The sequence below is a fragment of the Arvicola amphibius genome, chromosome 11 (assembly GCF_903992535.2).
Source record: "Arvicola amphibius chromosome 11, mArvAmp1.2, whole genome shotgun sequence".
Lineage (NCBI taxonomy): Eukaryota > Metazoa > Chordata > Mammalia > Rodentia > Cricetidae > Arvicola > Arvicola amphibius.
The window spans coordinates 95,612,485-95,634,147 of record NC_052057.2 but is presented as its reverse complement, the minus strand read 5'-3'; the positions used below and the strand labels follow the sequence as shown (position 1 = coordinate 95,634,147).

The 21,663-nt window shown below is 37.8% G+C and overlaps 1 protein-coding gene across 3 annotated transcripts in view; it reads right to left on the bottom strand.

The window, feature by feature from the left end:
• Unc13b (unc-13 homolog B) overlaps nt 1-21,663 on the bottom strand; it is a 200,813-nt gene that overhangs the window by 90,354 nt on the left and 88,796 nt on the right. For 2 of the 3 annotated variants that reach the window (XM_038347208.2, XM_038347212.2), the window contains exon 8: nt 2,976-3,210. In XM_038347208.2, the coding sequence (XP_038203136.1) occupies nt 2,976-3,210 (235 nt within the window). Of the gene's footprint in view, nt 1-2,975; nt 3,211-7,806; nt 7,843-21,663 lie in introns of all 3 variants that reach the window. The other variant, XM_038347211.2, reaches the window with a different exon arrangement.

Below are 21,663 nucleotides of genomic sequence, written 5' to 3'. Positions count from 1 at the left end.
AAGCTGAAATAATCCTAATTTTGTCATTCTTAGCCTGCCAGTCTTGTCTGATGTATGAAGATAAAATTGGAGGAATGAGAGAAATGAAAAAGGAGAAACAGAGAAAAGGAAGGAATAAGTAATAAGACTGAATACCTGTTCATTGAGTTTAGAATACTAAAACTGCCAATACAATTTAAAAAATCAAACTGAAAAAACATGAAAAGGAAATCCACATGTGTCCATGAATCTTGTGTAATACAGAGCTTTTCTACATAAGAAATACAACAGCTTTAAAAACAACTTTTAAGTTCACTTGTTACCATTTATCACTGCTATTTGCTCAGTTTCTTTTATTTTCTGAGAAACATACAAAATATATGTTATATTAATATCCAGACTGAATATACAATGCCCAAGTTTGAACTGTTAAGTATACACAAGAAAAGGTATTAAAAGATTCCAAGAAACCTACATTTGTTGATGAGTTTGAGCATAAAAGGAAATCTAAACGTTAACTTGCTGAATGTTATATTTGAGGCTGTATACACAAAATTATAGCCAAATGTATATTTTTTAAAAAAGAAAAAATATACACATCCCAAAAATAACTTTCAGCTATCAGGAGTATAACACCAAACAAGTAAATTATTTGAAGCATTGCAATTTTTTGTCTGTGAAATCTAAAGGCTATATAGCATTGAGGACATAAAGATAAAGGACTATCCTTCCCCTAGCATGCACAAGGCAGAAATTTCAATTCTTGGCACTGCCAGAACCAAACAAACAAGCAAAAAAGTACAAACATTCATCCAATAAACCATTAAGGAATGGTTACCAACTTCTATACGATTCTTAATGTTATTTCATTTTAGATTCAGAAGATTGAAAAATAATGCTATAGTTGGTATATAAAAAAACTTCATTGACAATACTTTCAACATTGACAGTAAACTGGCACATGGTATTTTCTAGCAGGAGATGACCTTTTAAAGCTCCAGATAAAAATTCACCAGTGTACAATTGGTGAAATGGGGGTAGGGTGAGGTCATTCCTATGATCTCGTGAATTTTAAAAGTCAAAATTATCAGCTAAATTGGAATGATTTTTTAAAATAACTAATCGTTCACCAATAAAATAAATGATTCAAGCAAGAATCAATAGATGTTAAAAATTATTGGTAAAATTTGTTAGGAAAATGCACTATAGACGTAATCCTGGATATTGACTCGCTATAAATGAGAAAGAGTATGGGGATCAATACAGCATATGCTAGATTTCTTTACCAATATATTAAATAAAGTGTCCCTAACAATAAGATAAAGTACATATTTCCTGGTGAACTAAGAAGAAAATAGCACCCTATCTAGTATTTCTGCCAAAAATGTTTAAACTGATTCTAAACAACAAGAAGCAATCAAATAAGACCAAATTAAGACCTTGATTCCTCAAAAAAAAAAAATGTATTTTTTTGAGCTAGGGAAAAAACACAAAGAAATATTGCTAAATTAAAGAAAACTAAGGAAACAGGAAAAGCAAGCATAATGCTTCATGATTTTTGACTAGAGTTACACATCAAAAAGAAAAAATAGGGGTTGGAGAGACAGCTCAGTGGTTAAGAGCACTGGCTGCTCTTCTAAAGAACCTCAGTTCAAATCCCAGCACCCACATGGCAGATCACCATTGTCTGTAACTCCAGTTCCAGAGGATGCAACACCTTCACAAATATTTATGCAGCCAAAAGACAAATATGCATAAAATAAAAATAAATAAACCATTTTTAAAGGAAAAATACTATTTTTAAGAAGAAAAACTAGAAGAGAGTTTCATCATGAGATCCTGATTCAAAACAAAATACAATAAAATTTTGAAAAAGGAGAAATGCACACAAAGAACACTGGGAGAACTGGAGAAATTATTTGTGTATTAGATAATGTCACTGTATTATAAAATTTCTTAGTATTATCAGAGCACTGAGGTTATGTAAGATAAGTCCTATTTTCAGAAGCTATGTGCTGAAGTACTTTCTAGTGATGTAACAAAATGTCTGCAACTTATTGTAGATGTCAGGAAAAACAGCACTGTAGAAGGAAAAATATTTTAGTGATCATGAAATCAAATAAATGTGACTACGTGTTAACACAACTAATAAATCTAAGCAATAAGTATTCACTGTATTATTTCCCCAAAGTTTAAGTTGAAAATATATTTTTAATTATTGGAATTTAAATTGGGGAATGGGAGGAGCATAAAGGTATGATTTTCCTTTATACTCATAATATGTGACAATATTCTACAGAAGAGCACATAGAATGTAACAGTAGGAAGAGAACTAGGAGACAGGAAGGAGATGGGCTGGAGAAAGACCATGGGTGTGCTTGGGAGATTCTTCACTGCCATACTGTACCTTAATTTATTTAATCATAAATATTGTGTACTTAAGAAATTAATAAAATGAATTAAAATAAAGTTCTAGCAAAAATACCAAATCTGCTATGAGACTAAATTGGTCTTCTTAGGAAACTTCTAGGGAAATACTCAAACAGGAAAGGCTACTCAAACACTTATATTGGTGGCTTTATTTGTTTTAATCTTAGCATGTCAAAATTACTAATCCAGGAAGGAGATAGGACAGGACAATTTTTTTTTTCTTTTAGGTTTTTTTTTTTTTTTTTTTTTTTTTTGAGACTGGCTTTTTCTGTGTAGCCCTGGCTGTCCTGAAACTCACTCTGTAGACCAGGCTAGTCTCAAACTCAGAGATCTGCCTGCCTCTTTTCAGCCAACCATCCCAGGTGGGCATGTACTCACAGATAGGATCACAACGACAAGCATTCCTGCTGGAAACGTCCAAAGTGTGTGGGAAAGAGACCTAGAACCTACATTAAAATGCTTCTATAGTCTGGCCTGTCATACTGCTATACTTCCACTATCACCTCCATCAGAACGCCTGCATCCTGCCTATCAGTTGCTATCATGGGACCTGGATCAATACCGACCTGAGTGCCCGACGCTCTGGATAATCAAAGTCATAACTCTGCATAGAATCATTGCAAGAGTCCCGGGAACTGCCTTGAAGAAACAGCTGCTGTGGCAATCGCACTGGCACAGGGAACTGGTGCACAGAAGCGTTGGGCTGGGAAGTTGTATGGTAAGGAGGTGGGATGCTATTGCTGGTCTCACTGCGATAGTCACTGTCTCGGTCATCAACAGCACTATCAGGGTCTTCAAAGGCTGTAGAAAAAACAGATCAACCGCCTAAGTTTTATGTAATTCTTCAGAACATTTCCTGCTTCTAACTTAGGTAGCCATATTCTAGAAGCTTAGAAGAGTAAAGACTGAGCTGCACAGAAGTCCAGTGACATCAAAAACACATGCAAAATAGTCTCTCTCATTATCAAATAAGAAATGGCTGCTTCATTTTATTGTTGATTCTTAGAGGAACACCTAAATTGCATTTTCTCAGTGCAAAATTCTCTGGAAGTCTGCTTCCAGTTTTCTAGCTATGATAATTTAATTAAGCTCTGCTTTGAAATGTCTCACACATACTCTGGGTCTCTCTGATTATCAAAGGGGAAAGAGCAAAGGGTGGAAATGCCTTTTCCATGTCTTAGAAGAAAATAAAATTTAATTTAAAGTTAGTCAGGAGTTTTCAGCCTTTAAAATACACGGGCTGAGTCAAAGCATATCAGAATCTGGTCCGAGAAATCAGGACAGCCAAGGTCAGGGCTTTCAGGTCTAGTCAAAGGCTCAAAATGCAGTTTAAGAACAGCAGAACGGTTTTGCTGTAAGACAATTCCTATCAAGAGTCTATAGCCTGTGCTCAGAATCCCCACCCGGAGCACGGGCTGAAGGAAGGAAACCATTTGCATTCTCACTGACAATGTGTTCACATTTCCTGAGCAGCAGTGGCCCAAAGTAGTTTTGCTTTTCAAACCAGCAACTGGTTTACCATAAATAAAAACTGTGTTTGGGAAGGAATGAATCTAAGAGTATGTAAACTACATTATAGAGAAGTCATAGCTGATAATCATACATACTTGATTAACAAGGTCCCACGTGTCCCTTTTTTTGCCAAGTTTTTATTTGGCTCACCATGAAAAAAAGGAAAATTCATCATTCCCAAATGGAAAGACTTTTAGCATATAATGGGCATCTCATATTAATGATTTTGAAAGATAATCTTCATAGAATTGTAGGCTTCAGAAATCTCCCCAAAAACTAGATCATCAAACTTTTACTAGGGTAGGAAATCTGGACTTGTGAACACACAGCAGAAACAGCAAAGACCCAATGAACTCAAATACACAAACAAAAATCCAGACAGAACTGATGAAACACACAGCTGCAATTCCAGAACTTGCGATGTACTGGCAGGAGGATTGGGAATTCAAAGCCATCCTCAGCTACATAGCAAGTTTAAGACCAGCCTGGGCTATGTGAGCTGTGTCTCAAAAAAGTGAAAGAAATAGAAGCATTAGCCAGATGAACTTAATTTGGGGTTTGAGCAAAGATATTCAAGGAGATATAATATTTAAAAACTGGTTTTGATTAAAAATAAGAAAAAAACAAGCAATGATAAGGAAAGAATTCCTAGGCTTCAACCTTAGTCTACAGATGATAATTCCACTAAAACAAATGGGAGGAAGAAAGAAATTGTATTTGAGCACTGAAGTCCAAATCACCTTTGTGGGTACAGCTGGGGCACAAGGAGGAGATGATCTTGTGAGTCTTTTCTATTGTATTTAGTGAAAAAGTGAGGTTGGTGTTAGGGACACCGAGGACTTCTTAGGAAAAAATTGCACTTAGTTTGTGGTAACATATGAACACTTAAAAAATTTTTAAAAAAAGCCTGAGAATGTCATCAAACTACAGTAAAACATGAGAATAAGAATGAGACTAGACTTCAAATGGTCAGAAATTACTGCTTACACTCAACAGTTAAAACAAATTTGTTGAAACTCTGTGTGGTGGCATCCACCTTTAATCCTAGCACTTGGGAGGGGGAAGCAGGCCAAGGCCAGCCTGGTCTACAGAGTGAATTCGAGGACAACCAGGGCTACAGAGTGAGTGAGATCTTGTCTTGGAAAAAAACACAACAAAAGTGGTAAAGGTTAGAAACTGGGAAGGGCAAAGCCTTTGCCTTTAGAAGCATTCTGAAGACACATTAGGAAAAGAGACTTGGAGGCACTGTATTCAGACCTTCATATTCTTTTCATTCTGAAAATTAGAAAGGATCTAGAAACAAAACCAATATGGCCACTCAGACTTAGTTCTTTCTGAACTCACAAAAGTAATTCTGAGGAAGTCAGTATTGGACTACCCATGCATATGGAGGAGGGGGCGGAGGTCAAGTCTCCCTGAACCATGACAAGAAGGATATTAGTATGTAAGCTAGAGAATCTTTTGAGTTTTTAGAGGCCACAAAAGACAACCTATTGAGGCAGAAGGAGGAGCTTAGTCAGAGGTAAAATCTCATGTGTCAAAGCTAGAAACTATTGGTTGCATCTGACTAAGTACTCTTAACTGCTCTGGGGTTTTTTTGTTTGTTTGTTTGTTTTTGTTTTTTGTTTGTTTGTTTGTTTGTTTTTGAGACAAGGCTTTTTGTATAACAGCCCTAGCTGTCCTGGAACTAGCTCTGGTAGACCGGGCTGGTCTTGAACTCACAGAGATCCACCTTCCTCTGCCTCCCAATTGCTGGGATTAAAGGCATGTGCCACCATTGCCCGCCTAAAATGAGATGGCTCAGCCGTTAAAGGCTAGGCTCATAACCAAATACTGAATTTTTACTCAAGGAAGTTAGTACATGAGAATGCCATAAGACAGGCTATATATCACTCAAAAGAAAGGAAGTTCACTTCCTGATATGGAAGGAAGGAAAGCTTTATGGAGATGTAGGTAGGTAAGTAAGAGTGGAGGAGGAAGGGAATACCTGCTGGAGTCCAGATAAGAAAGATGGCATCATGAAAAAATATACTTATATACATATATATATATATATATATGATATGTATATGTGAGACATATGTGTTTATGTATATACATACATGGAGTGGCATTGCATTTATACTCTAATAGATAAAGTTTGCCTGAGGATCAGAAAAGTAAAACAGTCACACTGGCCAGCCTTACAGATCAGGCATCAATGACACACACCTTTAATCCCAGTAACCACAGTAGCTTGCCTTAGAAACCAGGTGGTAGTGGTACACGCCCTTAATCCCAAAACTAGAGAGGATTATAAAATGGGAGGAGACAGCTCTCAGCTCTCAGGTTCAGTCTCATTCTGAAATTCCTGGAGGCAGGATCACCATTTTCGGACTGAGGTCGAGATAAAAGCAATTGGCTGACTGCTTTATTTTTCTGACCTTCAGTTTGATCCCCAATTTCTGTCTCTGAGTTTATACACACACACACACACACACACATTAAGAAAAATTGGTAATTCTCTTGGCAAGTATATGAAAGGCAATAATAGAAAATAGATGTAAAAAGTGAAAATGTTATTTATATAAAAAGAAAAGCATTTACATATCAACTGTATTTTTTAAGGCAGTTGCTGCCAATTGTGAAATAGATTTCCATTTTGTTGGGGGAAAAAAGAAAATAAATGTAGCATAGGTAAGGTAATTTAACCTGCAGCAAAGATAGTCCTCCAATCATACAGAAAACACTCAAGAAAACAGAATGAAATATTGAATGTGGCCCTCTGGTTTGAAGTAGTCTTGGATTTGGTCACTGTCTCTAAATCCTGAATACCACTAGAAGTTTATTGGTCAGAGAAGAAACAAGAGAACTGACACATATTCTTTAAGGTTTGCTTTTTTCCACTTGAGAAACTTAACATTTCTCGTCTTTCTCGGGCATTTTGAGCAGCTCTCTAGCAGCAGAAATCCACTCTAGCACTCAATCCACAGAAGTACTTAGACACTCTAATGACAATGATGATTTAAGTCTGGCCATGCATCTGCTGGATACCTAATCACTGAGACTGGTTCTTGCCCTGCTCATGGACAAAATCAGTCTAAAACTGAGCCATTTTGCTGAAAAGAACTGGGTGCCCTGCTCTCCAAGCTCAGAACAAAAGTAGACTCTGGTCTCTGTGGGCTGCTTCAAGGAAAAGTCAAACCATAACCTCTATTTCTCATTTCCTGAAATGACACAAACCTAGACTAATAAACCAGAAACATCAGTCTAGTCTCTAGATCTTCCCAACTTTATCATGACATGGCCACACTGAGATTCACAACAACAGCTCTGTCTCTAGTTCAGTTCAGAATAAACCTTCTTCTGAACTGAAGGTCATAGTCCTTCTATGTCAGTCAGGAGATCAAAAATGCCAACACCAAAGGCCAGTGGCACCATTTGTGTCTAGGGAATAAAGTTCTGTAGTTCATGAGAATTCTAACTGCAACTTTGGTGTTTAAACCTCACTCAAAATCAATCTCCTTACTTACCTTCTCCTTTTCCTTGTCTCCCTACCCCACTCTTGCCACCATTTAAATAAGGAAGGAAAAGAGAACAGAATTACATATACTAGTATGCATGAATATCCAGCTTCAGCTTCATAGCTGACAGGGAAAACATTAAAGGGGGAAAAAAATCAAGAAAACTGGCTGGCAAGATGGCTCAGCAGGTAAAGGTACCTACAGACTTGAGTTCAATCCTCAAGGTGCACGTGGTCGAAGAAAACCAACTCCTACAAGTTGTGCTTTAACTTCCACATTCCCACTGTGACACACACATTTGTGTGCCACACAGCTGCACACATAGTTATACACACACAAAAAAAAGTCTAGAAAATGATAAGGAATTGAAATGCTTACGTACTCTGATGCTCTCCCCAGCCCAAATAGGTCCAGTGACCTAAGAAAACCACAAAGAAGCAAAAGAAGTATGACAGATATCATTTTAGTAATAATTAAAAGACCATTCCTCCCCCACCAATTCTTATATGCTTTATTGTACTCCTGCCTGCTATATTTGTGGGGCAAGAGCTTTACATTATAGATTATAATACCTTCTAAAGAGCATGAAGCAGTTTGCTACTTGCAGTTTGCTGATTTGGTACTATTAAAACTTCCTTCCAGGTCTCTCAGAATATCATCATTTAGGAGCTCATATGTCTTTGCTTAATCAAAATAAAACCTTGATCACCTGTCTCAAAAAAGTACTTCCTTGTCCACATGTCCTCTAAGCTTGGGCCTGCCACAGTATATCCATGAGAAGCTCAGCTCTCATAACACATTCAAATGAGTGATCATCCATCTGAGATTCAACTTTGCTACTCTCTACAGAGGACATTTGAAAATGGGGAAGAACAATGTCTATCTTAAAAATTTAGCCTCTAATTTTCCAATATGTAATAAAAATACCCTAACATATTGGATCCTCAGAGGAAGCCACTTTTTTCTTGAATTATATATAACATTTTAATTAAGACTATTAAAATATACACTTGAAGAAAAATAAAAGCATTTTCTATCTACTTTTCAAAGTAAAGTCAAAAATTAGTTAAATTTAAATTCTTTCCTATACCCAAACTGAATTTGGAACAAAAATTGGATAAAGATCAGCAGTTATTCCTAGAAAAATGGAAATAATTTAGCTTCCTAATTAGGAACATAAGCTTTAAAGTCAAAGCTCAATTCTCCTGCTTTATTACCTATTAAGAATATAATCTTGAAAACATCATTGCAGATGTGTCCTCATTTGTAACATGAGAATAACAATGTGAGTTGTTCCCTATAAGACTTAGGTGAGAAAATGCACACCAAGTGCTTAGTCCCGCGACTGTGGTCAGCAGCTATCATTTGTTAGGTTGTCAGGTTGCCAGGCTGTTGCTTGTCTTATAGGTTCCTAATAACAGATGGCAGAAAGGAAACAACTCCTTGACTTGTGCTCTCTGACAGTCCTAAAGTCCGTGAAGAATATTCAAGGTCTGGTCCAGAAGACCCTCGGAATTTTGAGAGTGTGGCTGTCTTGAAATTTCACAATAAGACCCAAAATTCTGGGGGCATCAGTTGATGGCAAGCCCAGCTGGTTGCATTCACCTGACTACTAATAAGTTGCAGACTTTTTAGTTGATAACCCCTTTCTTCCTGGGCACTCATACTCTTCCTACCATATATGTCTCCACTTAATACTTCCTCAGGGATGGTACATTGGTTTAGTGTGCCATTTAAATTTTTTTATAATTGGGTTAATTGTCTAGTCATGGGTAGCAGACAAAAAGAAAATTCTCCCAGGCTATAGTACTGTTGCCAATAGCAACTGCTAGAGGGTAATTACCTTTTTTTAAAAAAAAAATAGGGTAAAAATATACATAGAATCTTAGCATACATTGCTCCAAGCAAATGACAAGACTGTTTCTCTAACTCTGAGCCCAAAGGCAACTCTCCCTGCAGACACTGCTTCTTTCCTTGAGCACTCCACAACAGAACATAGCATCTTCTACCTAATTAAACATGTATCTATTACATAAAGAAATTGAATGTGTAAATCTGAACTCATCTATTGGCACCATCCTAAACCTGGGGTTGAGGGGAGCACAGGACACAACCCACACCTCAGGCTCTCTAATAAGCTACTCTCTATTCTCACTACTTCAGCCAAGTAACACTGTTAACAGAAACAATACTAGTTTAATCAAACAAGTTTTCTTTCCAACCCAAAAATGTATTAGTATATCTCACTAGTTAATAAGACAACAATTAAGAATAATTTTACTATGAAAGTGCCCAATCACAGGGCATCTTCAGTAGTGGAATTACCAGGAAGGCAATACAGAGCTACTACATCTTTTAAGAGGAAAGAGATAGGATCCAATTGTCTATTTCATAAAGAAAACATCAGTGCAGTGTAGTCAATGGTCTACTGGTATAGTGGGGCTGGTAAGGAAGCTGTTACACACATTTGTCAATAGCCTGAACTATATATGTGACACAGAGAGTAGGAAGACATGGATAGATCCATGAGACATTCTGGAGGTAAAAATCAATCAGTCTTTATTATTAGCTTTTCAGTCAGCGCTCACTGTCAGCCACATTCAGAGAATCCGGTCTGATCACATGCTTGTTCAGTCCCAATCCAGCTGGCCTTGGTGAGCTCCCATTAGATCAGTGACTGAAGCCAATGATAATGGCACTGGGTTTTGATTCTACTGCATGTACTGGTTTTTTGAGAGCCTAGTCTGTTTGGATACACACCTTCCTAGACCTGGATGGTGGGGGGAGGGCCTTGGACTTCCCACAGGACAGGGCACCCTGACTTCTCTTAGGACTGGAGAGGAAGGGGGAGGGAGAAGGGAGAGGGAAATGGAAGGAGGGGAGGAGGTGGAAGTTTTTAATAAATAAATAATTTAAAAAATCAATCAGGCTTGATGAGTAACAGAATAATAAGCTTTTTAGCTTGTACTAGTAAATGAATGTAACAATCTCTGAGAAGAGGTACATAAACTGGGGGTCAGGATTAGGGACATGATCAAGTGAAAATGAGGCATATTAACTTTGGGGTATCTAATGAATATATTAAATGAATTCTGTTAACACACAACTGGGTATCTGAATACAGTACTCAGAAAAGAGAGGAAAAGCAGAGATTTTGAAGTTTTCAGAATATAAGTTCCAATGAAAAAATGCCTTTTTCTGTCTTGTTCTTTGTTGTATTGTGTCTAAATAATATTTAATGGAAAGTAGAAGCTCAGATAAAATGGCTCAGTGGGTCTAAACACTTGCAAGCCTGAAGACTCGATTTTGAACCCTGAAAGCCACCTAAAAGTCAAATGTGCTGGCTGGTATCTGCAATCTCAGTACTCCTATGGTAAAATGAAATGTGAAGACAGAAGAATCAGCTTGAAGTTGGTGTGTGCAGCATGGGAGATACCCTGCCTTAAAAAAAGATGGGAGGAGAGAATCAACTCCTGAAAAACTATCCATATGCATATCATAGTAAGCACACAGTCAAATCTTTTTCTCTCACACACAATAATATTATTATTATTTCTAAAGCAGAAGTTCTAGCAAATACTTGTAAATGGATAAATAAAAACAAAAATGTAGATATATAAGAACACTGGAGAATATTGCAAATTAAGATCAAAAAAGCTGAGGATATTGCTCAAAGAAGGGCACTTTATTAGCACGTACTCAAATTTTCAAAAAAAAAAAACAGAAAGAAGAAATGAACAAATTAACTGCCAGTCATGCTGGTACACACCTATAATTTCAGCACTGAGAAAGCTGAAGGAGAAAGATACCAAATTCAAGAACAGCCTGGGCTGTGAAGCAAGACTGTGTCATCAAGAAACCAAAGAGACAATTTGTGGGGAGGGATTACAAAGAGAAGAATGACACCACTCACCTTTTCAACAAGAAGAGGAGGGTGAGGCCAACTTCAATGACCGTGAGGTCATGGAGACACTGAGACTCTTGTACGTTTCTAGCAAGAATGCAAAGTACAGAACATTCTAGAGAATGTTCTTGGCATTTCTTTTAAGGTTATACACACATCATACAATCCAGTTATATCCCTACTTGATTTTTACCCAAAAGAAACAAAAATATTCTCACACAAAAACCTGTACAGGAATATTTGCAGTTGTTTGTTTCAGTTTTTAGAGTCACAAAAACTGGAAATAGAAATGTCCTTCAATTGACAAATCAGTAAACAAACTGGCACATTCAGAGGGTATGCTGATCAGGAATAACAAGGGATGAACCACTGCCACATGCAGGTGTATCTCAAACACTGTAAGTTAAAGAAGACAGACTCAAAAAGCTATGTTATGTGATTCCATTTATATGGCTGTATATCTCAACTATGGGGGAGGCTACAAACTATAATTCATTGAAATTCCTCATTGAAGTTTCTGTTAACCTCTTTATTTCTAAATCTACCACCTATGTAATACTCTAAAATTTCTAACTATATACTAAAAGGCAAATTTTATTATATATAAATTACACATTAATAAACAAGTCTTTTTTAAAAAGCAGAAGAGTTACAAGACTCTGCAAAGATGTAGACAGGACATAGGTGGTCAGCAGAACAATTAAAACTGATAAGGCCTGGTAGATTTAGAAATAAAGAGGTTAACAGAAACTTCAATGAGGAATTTCAATGAATGAAAGCTACAATACATGAGAGAAGGATAAAAAAGAACAAAGTGGGCAGTGGTGGCGCACACCTTTAATCTCAGCAATCGGGGAGGCAGAGGCAGGTGTATATCTGTGAGTTCAAGACCAGTCTGGTCTACAAGAGCTAGTTCCAGAACAGGCTCCAAAGCTACAGAGAAACCCTTCTCGAAAAACTAAAAATTAATTAATTAATTAATTAAAATGCCAGATGAGAGTAGAGAAGAAAAGGTATTACCTATCATAGGATGCCAAAGAGGAAACAAGCAACAAAAAGATAATAAGCACATGTACTACATAAAAGAATTGGTAAGCCGGGCGGTGGTGGCGCACGCCTTTAATCCCAGCACTCGGGAGGCAGAGGCAGGCGGATCTCTGAGTTCGAGGCCAGCCTGGTCTACAAGAGCTAGTTCCAGGACAGGCTCTAGAAACTACAGGGAAACCCTGTCTCGAAAAACCAAAAAAAAAAAAAAAAAAAAAAAAAAAAAAAAAAAAAAAGAATTGGTAAACAGTATCCTAAGAACTTAAACCAGTATCATTCTCAAACTGGACATTTACACATGCCAAGTGAGCTAAAGATGTCTACTTTAATGAGCATACTAACGTTTCTACTTCTAAAGAGCCCCAAACCTTGTTGGCTCACATGTTTAGAAGAGGAATAGTCAGCCCCTCCTAGCTCAGTCGCACCTGTTAAAAGAATCTAAAAAGCTAACTAGCACTCTCTGGGAGACTGGAAAACTCACCATTTTTGCTACTTTCACACTCAATACAGAACTAAACATGTCTTGAACTAAAGTAATGATTCCTGAAAGCATAGTTATAACACATAACATTTCTCTAGCCAAAATGTGGGAGGAATGAGAATATGAACAAAGAGGTCAAGACATTGATGGGTATACCCACTGAAACAGTTTACCTGAGCTGATGGGAGCTCACCAATGGGAGCTGGATTGGGAAGGAACAAGCAAACAACCAAACCAGACCCTTTTAATGTGGGTGACAGTTGTGTGGCTGGGGCAGACTGTGGGGCCACTGTCAATGGCACCAGGATTTATCCCTACTGCTTATACTGGCTTTTTGGGACCTATTCTCTTTGGATGGATACCTTGCTCAGCCTAGATATAGTATGGAGGGCCTTGGTCATTCCCCAAAGCAATGTGCCTTACCCACTCTGAGGAGTGGATGCGGGGGAGGGAAGGCAAGTAAGATGAGAGGAGGGGAGGGAGTGGGAACTTGGATTGGTATCTAAAACTTTACCTCTAACAATGCAAAATCATAAACCACAGGCCCATCGCTAAAACGTTTTAATTCACCTTTCATGATGTCTCATCTGTCATTATGACTTTATACCTGGCTTACTACAGACTTTTTGCTAGACCTCCAGGCTTCTAATTGCTGTCCCATTAAATCTACTTAGCATACGACTAGATTTAGAAAAAAAAATTAGTCTCACTTCTAGACACATATTGTCCTTTTAATAATTTATTACAGGTTATTCAGTATCTCTCTATGGCTTTTAAGTCAAATAAACATCAGATCTCAATGGTGATCAGTCTCTCATGCTTTAGTTCCTCAAGATGGGTATCTCAGTTCTCACAGTTGCCATACTCAGGAGGTGGAGCCAGCAACAGCCTGATTTCCTCTACTTTTGTCTTCTGAAACTGAAGCACACTTCTGCTCCCAACACTGCTCATTGCATAAATCATAGTATTCTAGTTTTGCAACCAGACAAACCTGGGTTCAGTGCTATCACTTACTAGGTATGACATTTCAGATTGGTACCGTCTCTTTCCTTGTTTTCTCATTCATTACAAGTAATGATTAATGATACTTACTCCCCCAGGTTGTATAAATATTGAAACAGCATATATGTAGCTACCATGGGTAATAAGAGATGTTCCCTAATACTCCTTCCAATAATAGGTACCCTAAAACTCCAGTTAATTCTTCTTACACAATGCTCAGTAACTCTAGTCCAATGTCTCTATTGTCAAAACAATAACTGACAATTTCTTTACAAGTTATATATACACCTTTATCTACTACCCATGTGACTCAGCCATTCTACTTCTAGGTTTTTAACAAAATGTGTGTGTGTGTGTGTGTGTGTGTGTGTGTGTGTGTGTGTGTGTGTGTATGGCTGTGAAAAATGATAGTATTATGTTGTATGATTTTGTGTGTGTGTGTGTTTGTGTGTTCTGACAAATAAAGCTTGCCTGGAGATCAGAGGGCAGAGCTAGCCACTAGTTAACCATAGAGGCCAGGCCATGGTGGCAACACCTTTAATCCCATCACTTGGGAGTAGAAATCAGGAAGATCAGGAGTTCAAGGCCACCCTAGGCTACAGGAGATTGAAACAGCCTAAAAGAGAAACAGAGCTAGGCAGTGGTGGCTCACACCTTTGATTCCAGCACTTGAGATCTTTTGCCTTTGATCTTCCAGCACATGGGAGGCTCACGCCTTCAATCCAAGCACTAGGGAGATAGAGACAGGAATATAAGGCAGATGGAGGCAGGATCTTGCTCATTTAGTCTAAGATTTCATAGAGGTATAAGAAATCTCTAGTGTCTGGCTGCTCTGCTTCTCTGATATCCAGGCAAGCTATATTTGTCAAAACACAAACAAAATATCATACAAAAGTACTATTCATAACTGGACACAGTTGAATATCTATCAATAGGTGAATGAATAAGCAAATTGTGTGATAAATAGGCAAAACATATGTATACAAAATAAAAAATAAATCTTTAAATAAAATTTAACTAAAATTTTAAAAAATTAAAGAAATTATTCCTAATGATATTCTGCTATACTCATAGACTGGTGCCTTGTCCAGCCATCGTCAGAGAGATTTCCTCCAGCAGCAGACAGGCGTAGTTGAAGAGACTCACAACCAGACATTATGCAGAGAGTCTAAATTGGAGGTCTCCATCAGGTCCCTTCCTTGGAAATGGGAGAGCCCCACACAAGAGGGGGAGGAAAGACTGTAGGAGTCAGACGGGATGGAGGACACCAGGAGAACATGGGCCACTGAGTCAACTAAGCAGGGCTCACATGGGCTCACAGAGACCAAAGAGGCAAGCAGGGGGCCTACATGGGTCTGTACAAGGTTCCCTGCATATGTGCTATGACTGTTAGCTTGGTGTTTTTGTGAGACTCCTAACAGTGGGAGTGAGTGTGTCTCTGACTCTTTTGCCTGCTCTTGCGACGCTTTTCCTATTGGATTGCCTTGTCCAATCTCAATATGAGGGCTTTGCCTTGACTTCTTGTACCTTGTTTTAGCCTGACTGTCGTCTCTTGAGGGCCTGCTCTTTTCTGGAGGGAAAAAGGAGGAGAGTGGATCTAGGGAAGAGGGGAAGTAGGAAGGAACTAGGAGGAGTAGAAGGAGGGGAAACTTTGATGGGATGTACTGTATGGGAGAAGTTAAAAAACAAAACAAACTAAAATTCTAGGAAGCCAAATTTAATCTCTAGTGCCAGAAAGCCCATCAGATGTTGTCAGGAGACAGGGGTAATGAGATGGCAAGAGCATGAAGAAACAAGAGATGGAAAGTCTTTTGTATTTCCATTTTTGTATGTCACTACAGTATAAGTCAAAACTAAACTAATCAAATTGTGGTTTTTTTCTAAAGTAGAACAATATACTTATTATATTAACAAAAATTAAAAGACACTGGCCTTACTGACAGTGATATGGAGGTACAGGAAGGGATAAGGTACTGCTAAGTCGTCTCCTATTTTCTAATAGAGAAATTCACTACTGTAGCTTTTAACAAAACAATTTAGCAACAAATTACATTTGGGTCATCAAGCATTCCAGGCAAGTGTTCAACCACTGAGTAAAGCTGTAGGCCCTTAAATTAATCAAACTATATTATTAAAAGAAGTTCATCTTTCATATATAAGTTGTCTCAGTATACTTGTTTTTTAATGCTTGTCTTAAAATTGTATTATTTCGTTGTTGATCTAACCTATCCTATGTACACCCCACATGTTGCAAATTCCCAGTACATCAGAGAAAAGTATCTACTTGTTTGTTTTGCGCTGGAGTCTCAGATAACCCAGGCTGGCCTCAAACTCATTGTGTACTGGAGGATGACCTTAAACCCTTAATTGGCCTGGATCAATCTTCCAAATGCTGAGATTACAAGCATACATAACCAAGCATGACTGAAAGCTAAATCTGACAGGCTTTCTTTGGGTTTCTCCCATGTTGGGCATAGAAATCCTATGAATGACAAATCAGATAAAGTAGGTTTTTTTTTAATCTCAAGAACATTGGTTTTCATAAGAATTAGTCAAGGTTCTTGCTAAAATACAGATTTGGGGGATGAAGAGATAGTTCAGCAACTAAGAGCATGTTATTATTTTTACAGAGATCCTGAGTTTAGTTCCCAGCATGAACAGGGGGCAGTTCACAAGAGATCTGACACCCTCTTTTGGACTCCATGAGCAACCACACTCACACATGCACAAACCTATGCACAGACACACATGCAAACACAAAATTAAAGATAAATATGTTTTATTTTTTGGTTTTTCTGAGATAGTGTTTCTTTGTGTAGTCCCTGATGTCCTGGAACTCACTCTCTAAACTAGGTTGGCAATGAACTCAGAAATCCACCTGCCTCTGCCTCTGCCTCCCAAGTACTGGGATTAAAGGTGTATACCACTACCACCTGGTTCAGAAAAATAAATAGTTTTTTTTTAAAAAAATTACTGATTTCTAGATCCCGTTCTCAGAGATTCTGAGTCAAAGGGCTGAGAAAGGTTTGGGAATTTGTATTTGTTGTTATTGCCATGGACCTTCCTTTAATGAACACCTTGATGATTCTTGTGCCAATAATTTTTGAATTGCATTGGGAAAAATAAGCAACAGAATTTCTTTCATGGGAAAAAAAACCAGTCTCTCACATCAAAGCACAGTGCTCCTGTGCTAATGGAGGGAAGAAGGTGGCTAGACCCACACTACGCTACTATGCTAAAGTCTTCTACACTGTGATTATACAATATGTTAAAAAAAATTATAGCCACTGAGCCAATATATGGCTCAGCAGCTCAGGTAAGGGAGTTTTTCATCAAGGCTGAAGACTGAGCTTTATCCCACATGGTGGAGCGAACCAACCCCCAGGAGCTGTCCTCCTGCCTCCACATGTGTACTTTTTCTGGGTGTCTCTCTCTGCCTCTCTGTCCCTCTCTCTGCCCCCCCCCCATGTAATATAAGAAATTCTAGCCACTCTAGAACCTAATTCAATACAGATACTTTTTTAAAGGTAAATCTTTGTCATTTATGCCCAGGCTGGCTGGTTGGGCTATGTGGACTACATCAACACACATTCCTCTAATTTTGTATATTTTATCTTTTAAATTTTTATCAGTTTTAGGTTATCTATTTTAGGTGAATGCATGTATTGTGTGGGTACAATACATACAATACAGGGTATGTGTGGAGGTCAAAGAACAAATTGCAGGACTCAATTCTCTCCTCCTACCATATGGATCCCAGAGACAAAACTCAGTTTGGCAGGCTTTGAGGCACATGCCTTTATGGACTGAGTCATCTCTCTGGGTCTGTATTTTTTATCTTGTTTCTAGTGGCAATGTAAAAAAAATAGAAATAGTCACATTAAAAAATAGGGTCTATAATTACCAAACAGAACATCCCCCAGGCAACTGTTACATCACCAATTAACAGTCCAATGCTAGTTAGTTTTTTTTTTCTGTGACTCTGCAATGCCAGAATACTTGAGATCCAGACTCCAAGTGAATAGACATTGCCCATGCAATGACAGGACTCACTTCTAAATTACTAAATTGTAGTAATTATCAGATAGCTCAGAAAGGACATAAAATCAAGCAGTAGAAATTATTCCTTTTCCTTTTGCTAGACAGTAGGTTAAACAAGAACCACAGAACTTCTTTCTTTGTAAAACAATAGAAAAGAACCTATAATTAAGAAAAATGCTTCAAACCTAGCATAGAAGAGTAACTAAAAGAAAACAAAATACTGGCCAACCTTACTTGTGAATATAGATATGAAGAACTCAAAAGTGAAATATAAGCAACACTAGCATTAAATATGCAAAAAAGCTACTGACCACAAACAATCAGGGTGTATAACAAGAGGTGATGATGATTTTCAATAGAAATTGATTAATGTATTTATTATATTAATGAACCAAAAGAAAACACTGATGAAAAACTGAGTTAGCTGGGCTAGAGAAATGGCTCAGGGGTTACAAGCACTGGCTGCTCTTTCAGAGGATCTGGGTTCAATTCCCAGCACCTACATTGTGGTTCACAACTATCTGTAATTCCAGTTCCAGGGGATCCAATACCTTCACACAAACATTCATACAGGCATAACACCAATGAACAGAAAACAAATCTTTTATAAAAAGAAAGAAAGAAAGAAAGAAAGAAAGAAAGAAAGAAAGAAAGAAAGAGAAAACAGTGTTACAAGAAACCATGAGAGTCTGTTAAAGATTCTCAAGAATTTATTTAGGTATAAAATAGGGGTAAACATTCACTGATACAGAATGGTTTAGACACCACCACTGATCCAGATGCCTTTGTCCAGTCGTTCTGTCCAGAAATGAAGAGCAAGCCACCTGCTCCATTCTGACCACCCAAGAGAGCACAGGAGCAAGAGAGCGCGAGACCCTCTCCCTCAGCTTATAAACCGTCATGTCCACAGACAAGACCATGCCCAAGGGGTCATAATCCCAAAAAAACATTGGCTAAAAGGATCAAAATTCACACTTCCCCTTTTTTCTAAATAAGAAGGTTCTAATCCTAACATAAAATTATATACAATAAGAACAACTATGAAGTACTATGCAGAAAAAGAAAAGGTAATAAATAACACAATCAAAGATGAAATTACAACCAACAAGAACATCAAGCAAGAAACAATTCTAAATGTCCAGGCCATAGGTAATTCGCAAATAACAGAGATTATTCCAACAGCTGTCCTATACTAGAGATTCTAAGTCTTGGACCTAATATGCCCTAGCTACCACATGAGAAGAGTGTAACTGTGACTATCTAGTCTTCAATCCCACCAAAGAGCTGAGAAGGAAAGCCACTGGCTAAAGAGATCAAAATCCCACAACTGAGTTAGTACTAAGGCATTATAAAATGTCCAATATTCACTTCTATCCTGATTTTTTTCTTTTTTTGTAAGTTGACGCAAACTAAAGTTATTTGCTAAGAGGAACTTCCAACTGGCAAAATGCCTCCATCAGATTGTCTTGTCTGTAGGGCCTTTTCTTCATTAAAGATTGATGCAGGAAGGCCCAGCTCTCTTGGGACAGTACCACCCTTGGGCAGGTGGTTCTGGGTGGTATGAAACAAAGCACCCCAGCAGTCCAGTAAACAAAGTCTTTCAGGACTTCTGCTTCAGTTCCTGCCTCGACTTCCTGCCCTGAATTCCCTTCATGATGAACTACAATTGTTAAGCTGAAATACTGAAATAAATCTTTTCTTTCCTATGTTGATTTTAGTTATGGTCTTTATCATAGCAATAAAAAGCAAATTAAGACAATTTCTTTTCTTTTTTTTTCAAGACAGGGTTTCTCTGCAGTTTTCAGAGCCTGTCCCAGAACTATCTCTTGTAGACCAGCCTGGCCTCAAGTTCACAGATATTCACCTGCCTCTGCTTCCCAAGTGCTGGGATTAAAGGTGTGCACCACCACCACCTGGCTTCTAAGACTATTTTTTAACTTAAATATAAAAATTCTACTGAAATATAAGGCACAGAAAAGTACTTGATGATAATTGTGCTGTTGAATAAACTGTGAGCACACTCATATAATCAACATACAAATGAAGAATAAGCATTCCCCAAACCTAGTAGATCTTCTTCTACAACCCTGTGCTGGCAACTCTCACCTTCAACCAGCTATTTCCTGAATCATACTTTCCATGGAGAGCCAATGCTAATTCTCTTACTTCTTTAAAGTCTTTGTTCAAATATCATCTGTTCAATATGATCTATATTCTTGTCATGTTACTTAATGGCACCATTCATCTCCAGCTCTAACATTACCCATGATGCTTTTACCCATCTATTTTTTCACTAGTCTACTATCTAACATGTTGTATGACTTCCTTAATCATTGTGGTCATTGCCTATACTCCTGCTACTCAAGAAGTTTGTGTGTTGTTTTGCTCCCTGATATATCCCAAGCACCTAGAACAGAACCTAGAATGTAAATACCTCAAAATGTGCATAAACATGGCATGGTGGCTCACACCTGAAATCTGGCATTGGGGAGGCTAAGGCAAGAAGATTTCTGGGTGATCAAGGCCAATCTACAGAGTGAGACGCTGTCTCAAAAACTGAAAAATGTGTTTAAGGGATAGGAGTGTGGCTCTATAGTAGAGCCTGTTTAGCAACTTTAGGGCCTAAATTCAGTCCGAAGATCCACAAGATAAAAATAAAACTGATACAAAACAAAATGTAGATAGAAGGAAAGAATTGAGAAGGAAGGGTTCAGCCAGGTAGAAGAGTCAGTGTGGTTAGATATGAAAATCAACAGGAACATAAATATTTTTTTAAAAATTTAAGTATAGTTGATAGTACCTAACAAAATTAATTCTATGTATAGCAATGCACATACTTAATGAATTTACTAAGTATAGTTACTCTAGATACATAAACATTTCCCTACTCATGAAAATTATGACCTAGAGAAGAAATCAATCAAATAATCACACTAACTATGAACAATAAAAAAAAAGGTACAAGAATACAGAATAGGAGGACTTGGGGTGATGACGCAGCTGATAATGTGCTTGCAATGCAAGCTTGAAGACATAAATTTGATCCCACACAACTCACTTTAAAAAAAAATTTGGAGGTTGAGGTGATGGCTCATTGAATAAAGTACTTTACTTGCCATGCAAATATAAGGCCCTGCATTTGGAACATCAGAACCCATGCAAAGTCAGGTGCAGTAACAGACATCTGCAATCAAAATCCCAGCACTCTTACAATGAGATTAAAGACCAAGAAAGGAGAATTCTAGGAAACTCACAGGCCAGCTAGCCTGGCATATGCAGTGGTAATATAACAAGAAACTGTCTGAAAGCAAGGTGGAAGGCAAGGATCAATATCCAATGCTGTCATCTGACCTCTATTTGTGCCTAGGACTTACAAAAGCCCATACTCACATATACAAACATACACACATCAGACACCCCCAAAAAAGGTTTGGTTATCTTTTCTTTTTTTTAAAGCTAAGTTAATGGGGTACACCTGTAACACCGGCAATAGAGAGGCAGAGATCAGAGGTAGGAAGTCTCTGAATCTTTCTAGTCAGTCAATCTAGCCAAACTAATGAATTATGAAAGGCTGGGATAACAGCATACACTTGCAACACCAGCACTCAGAAGACTGCGGGGGAGGAGTCTCAAGTTTCAGGACAGTCTGGGCTGTCTAGCGAAACTCTGCTTCAAAAATATTTTTATTATTATATAATGAATTAAAAATAATAACAAACAGGCTGAAGTAAATGATAATGTTTATAGATACACACTTGGGTAATCAT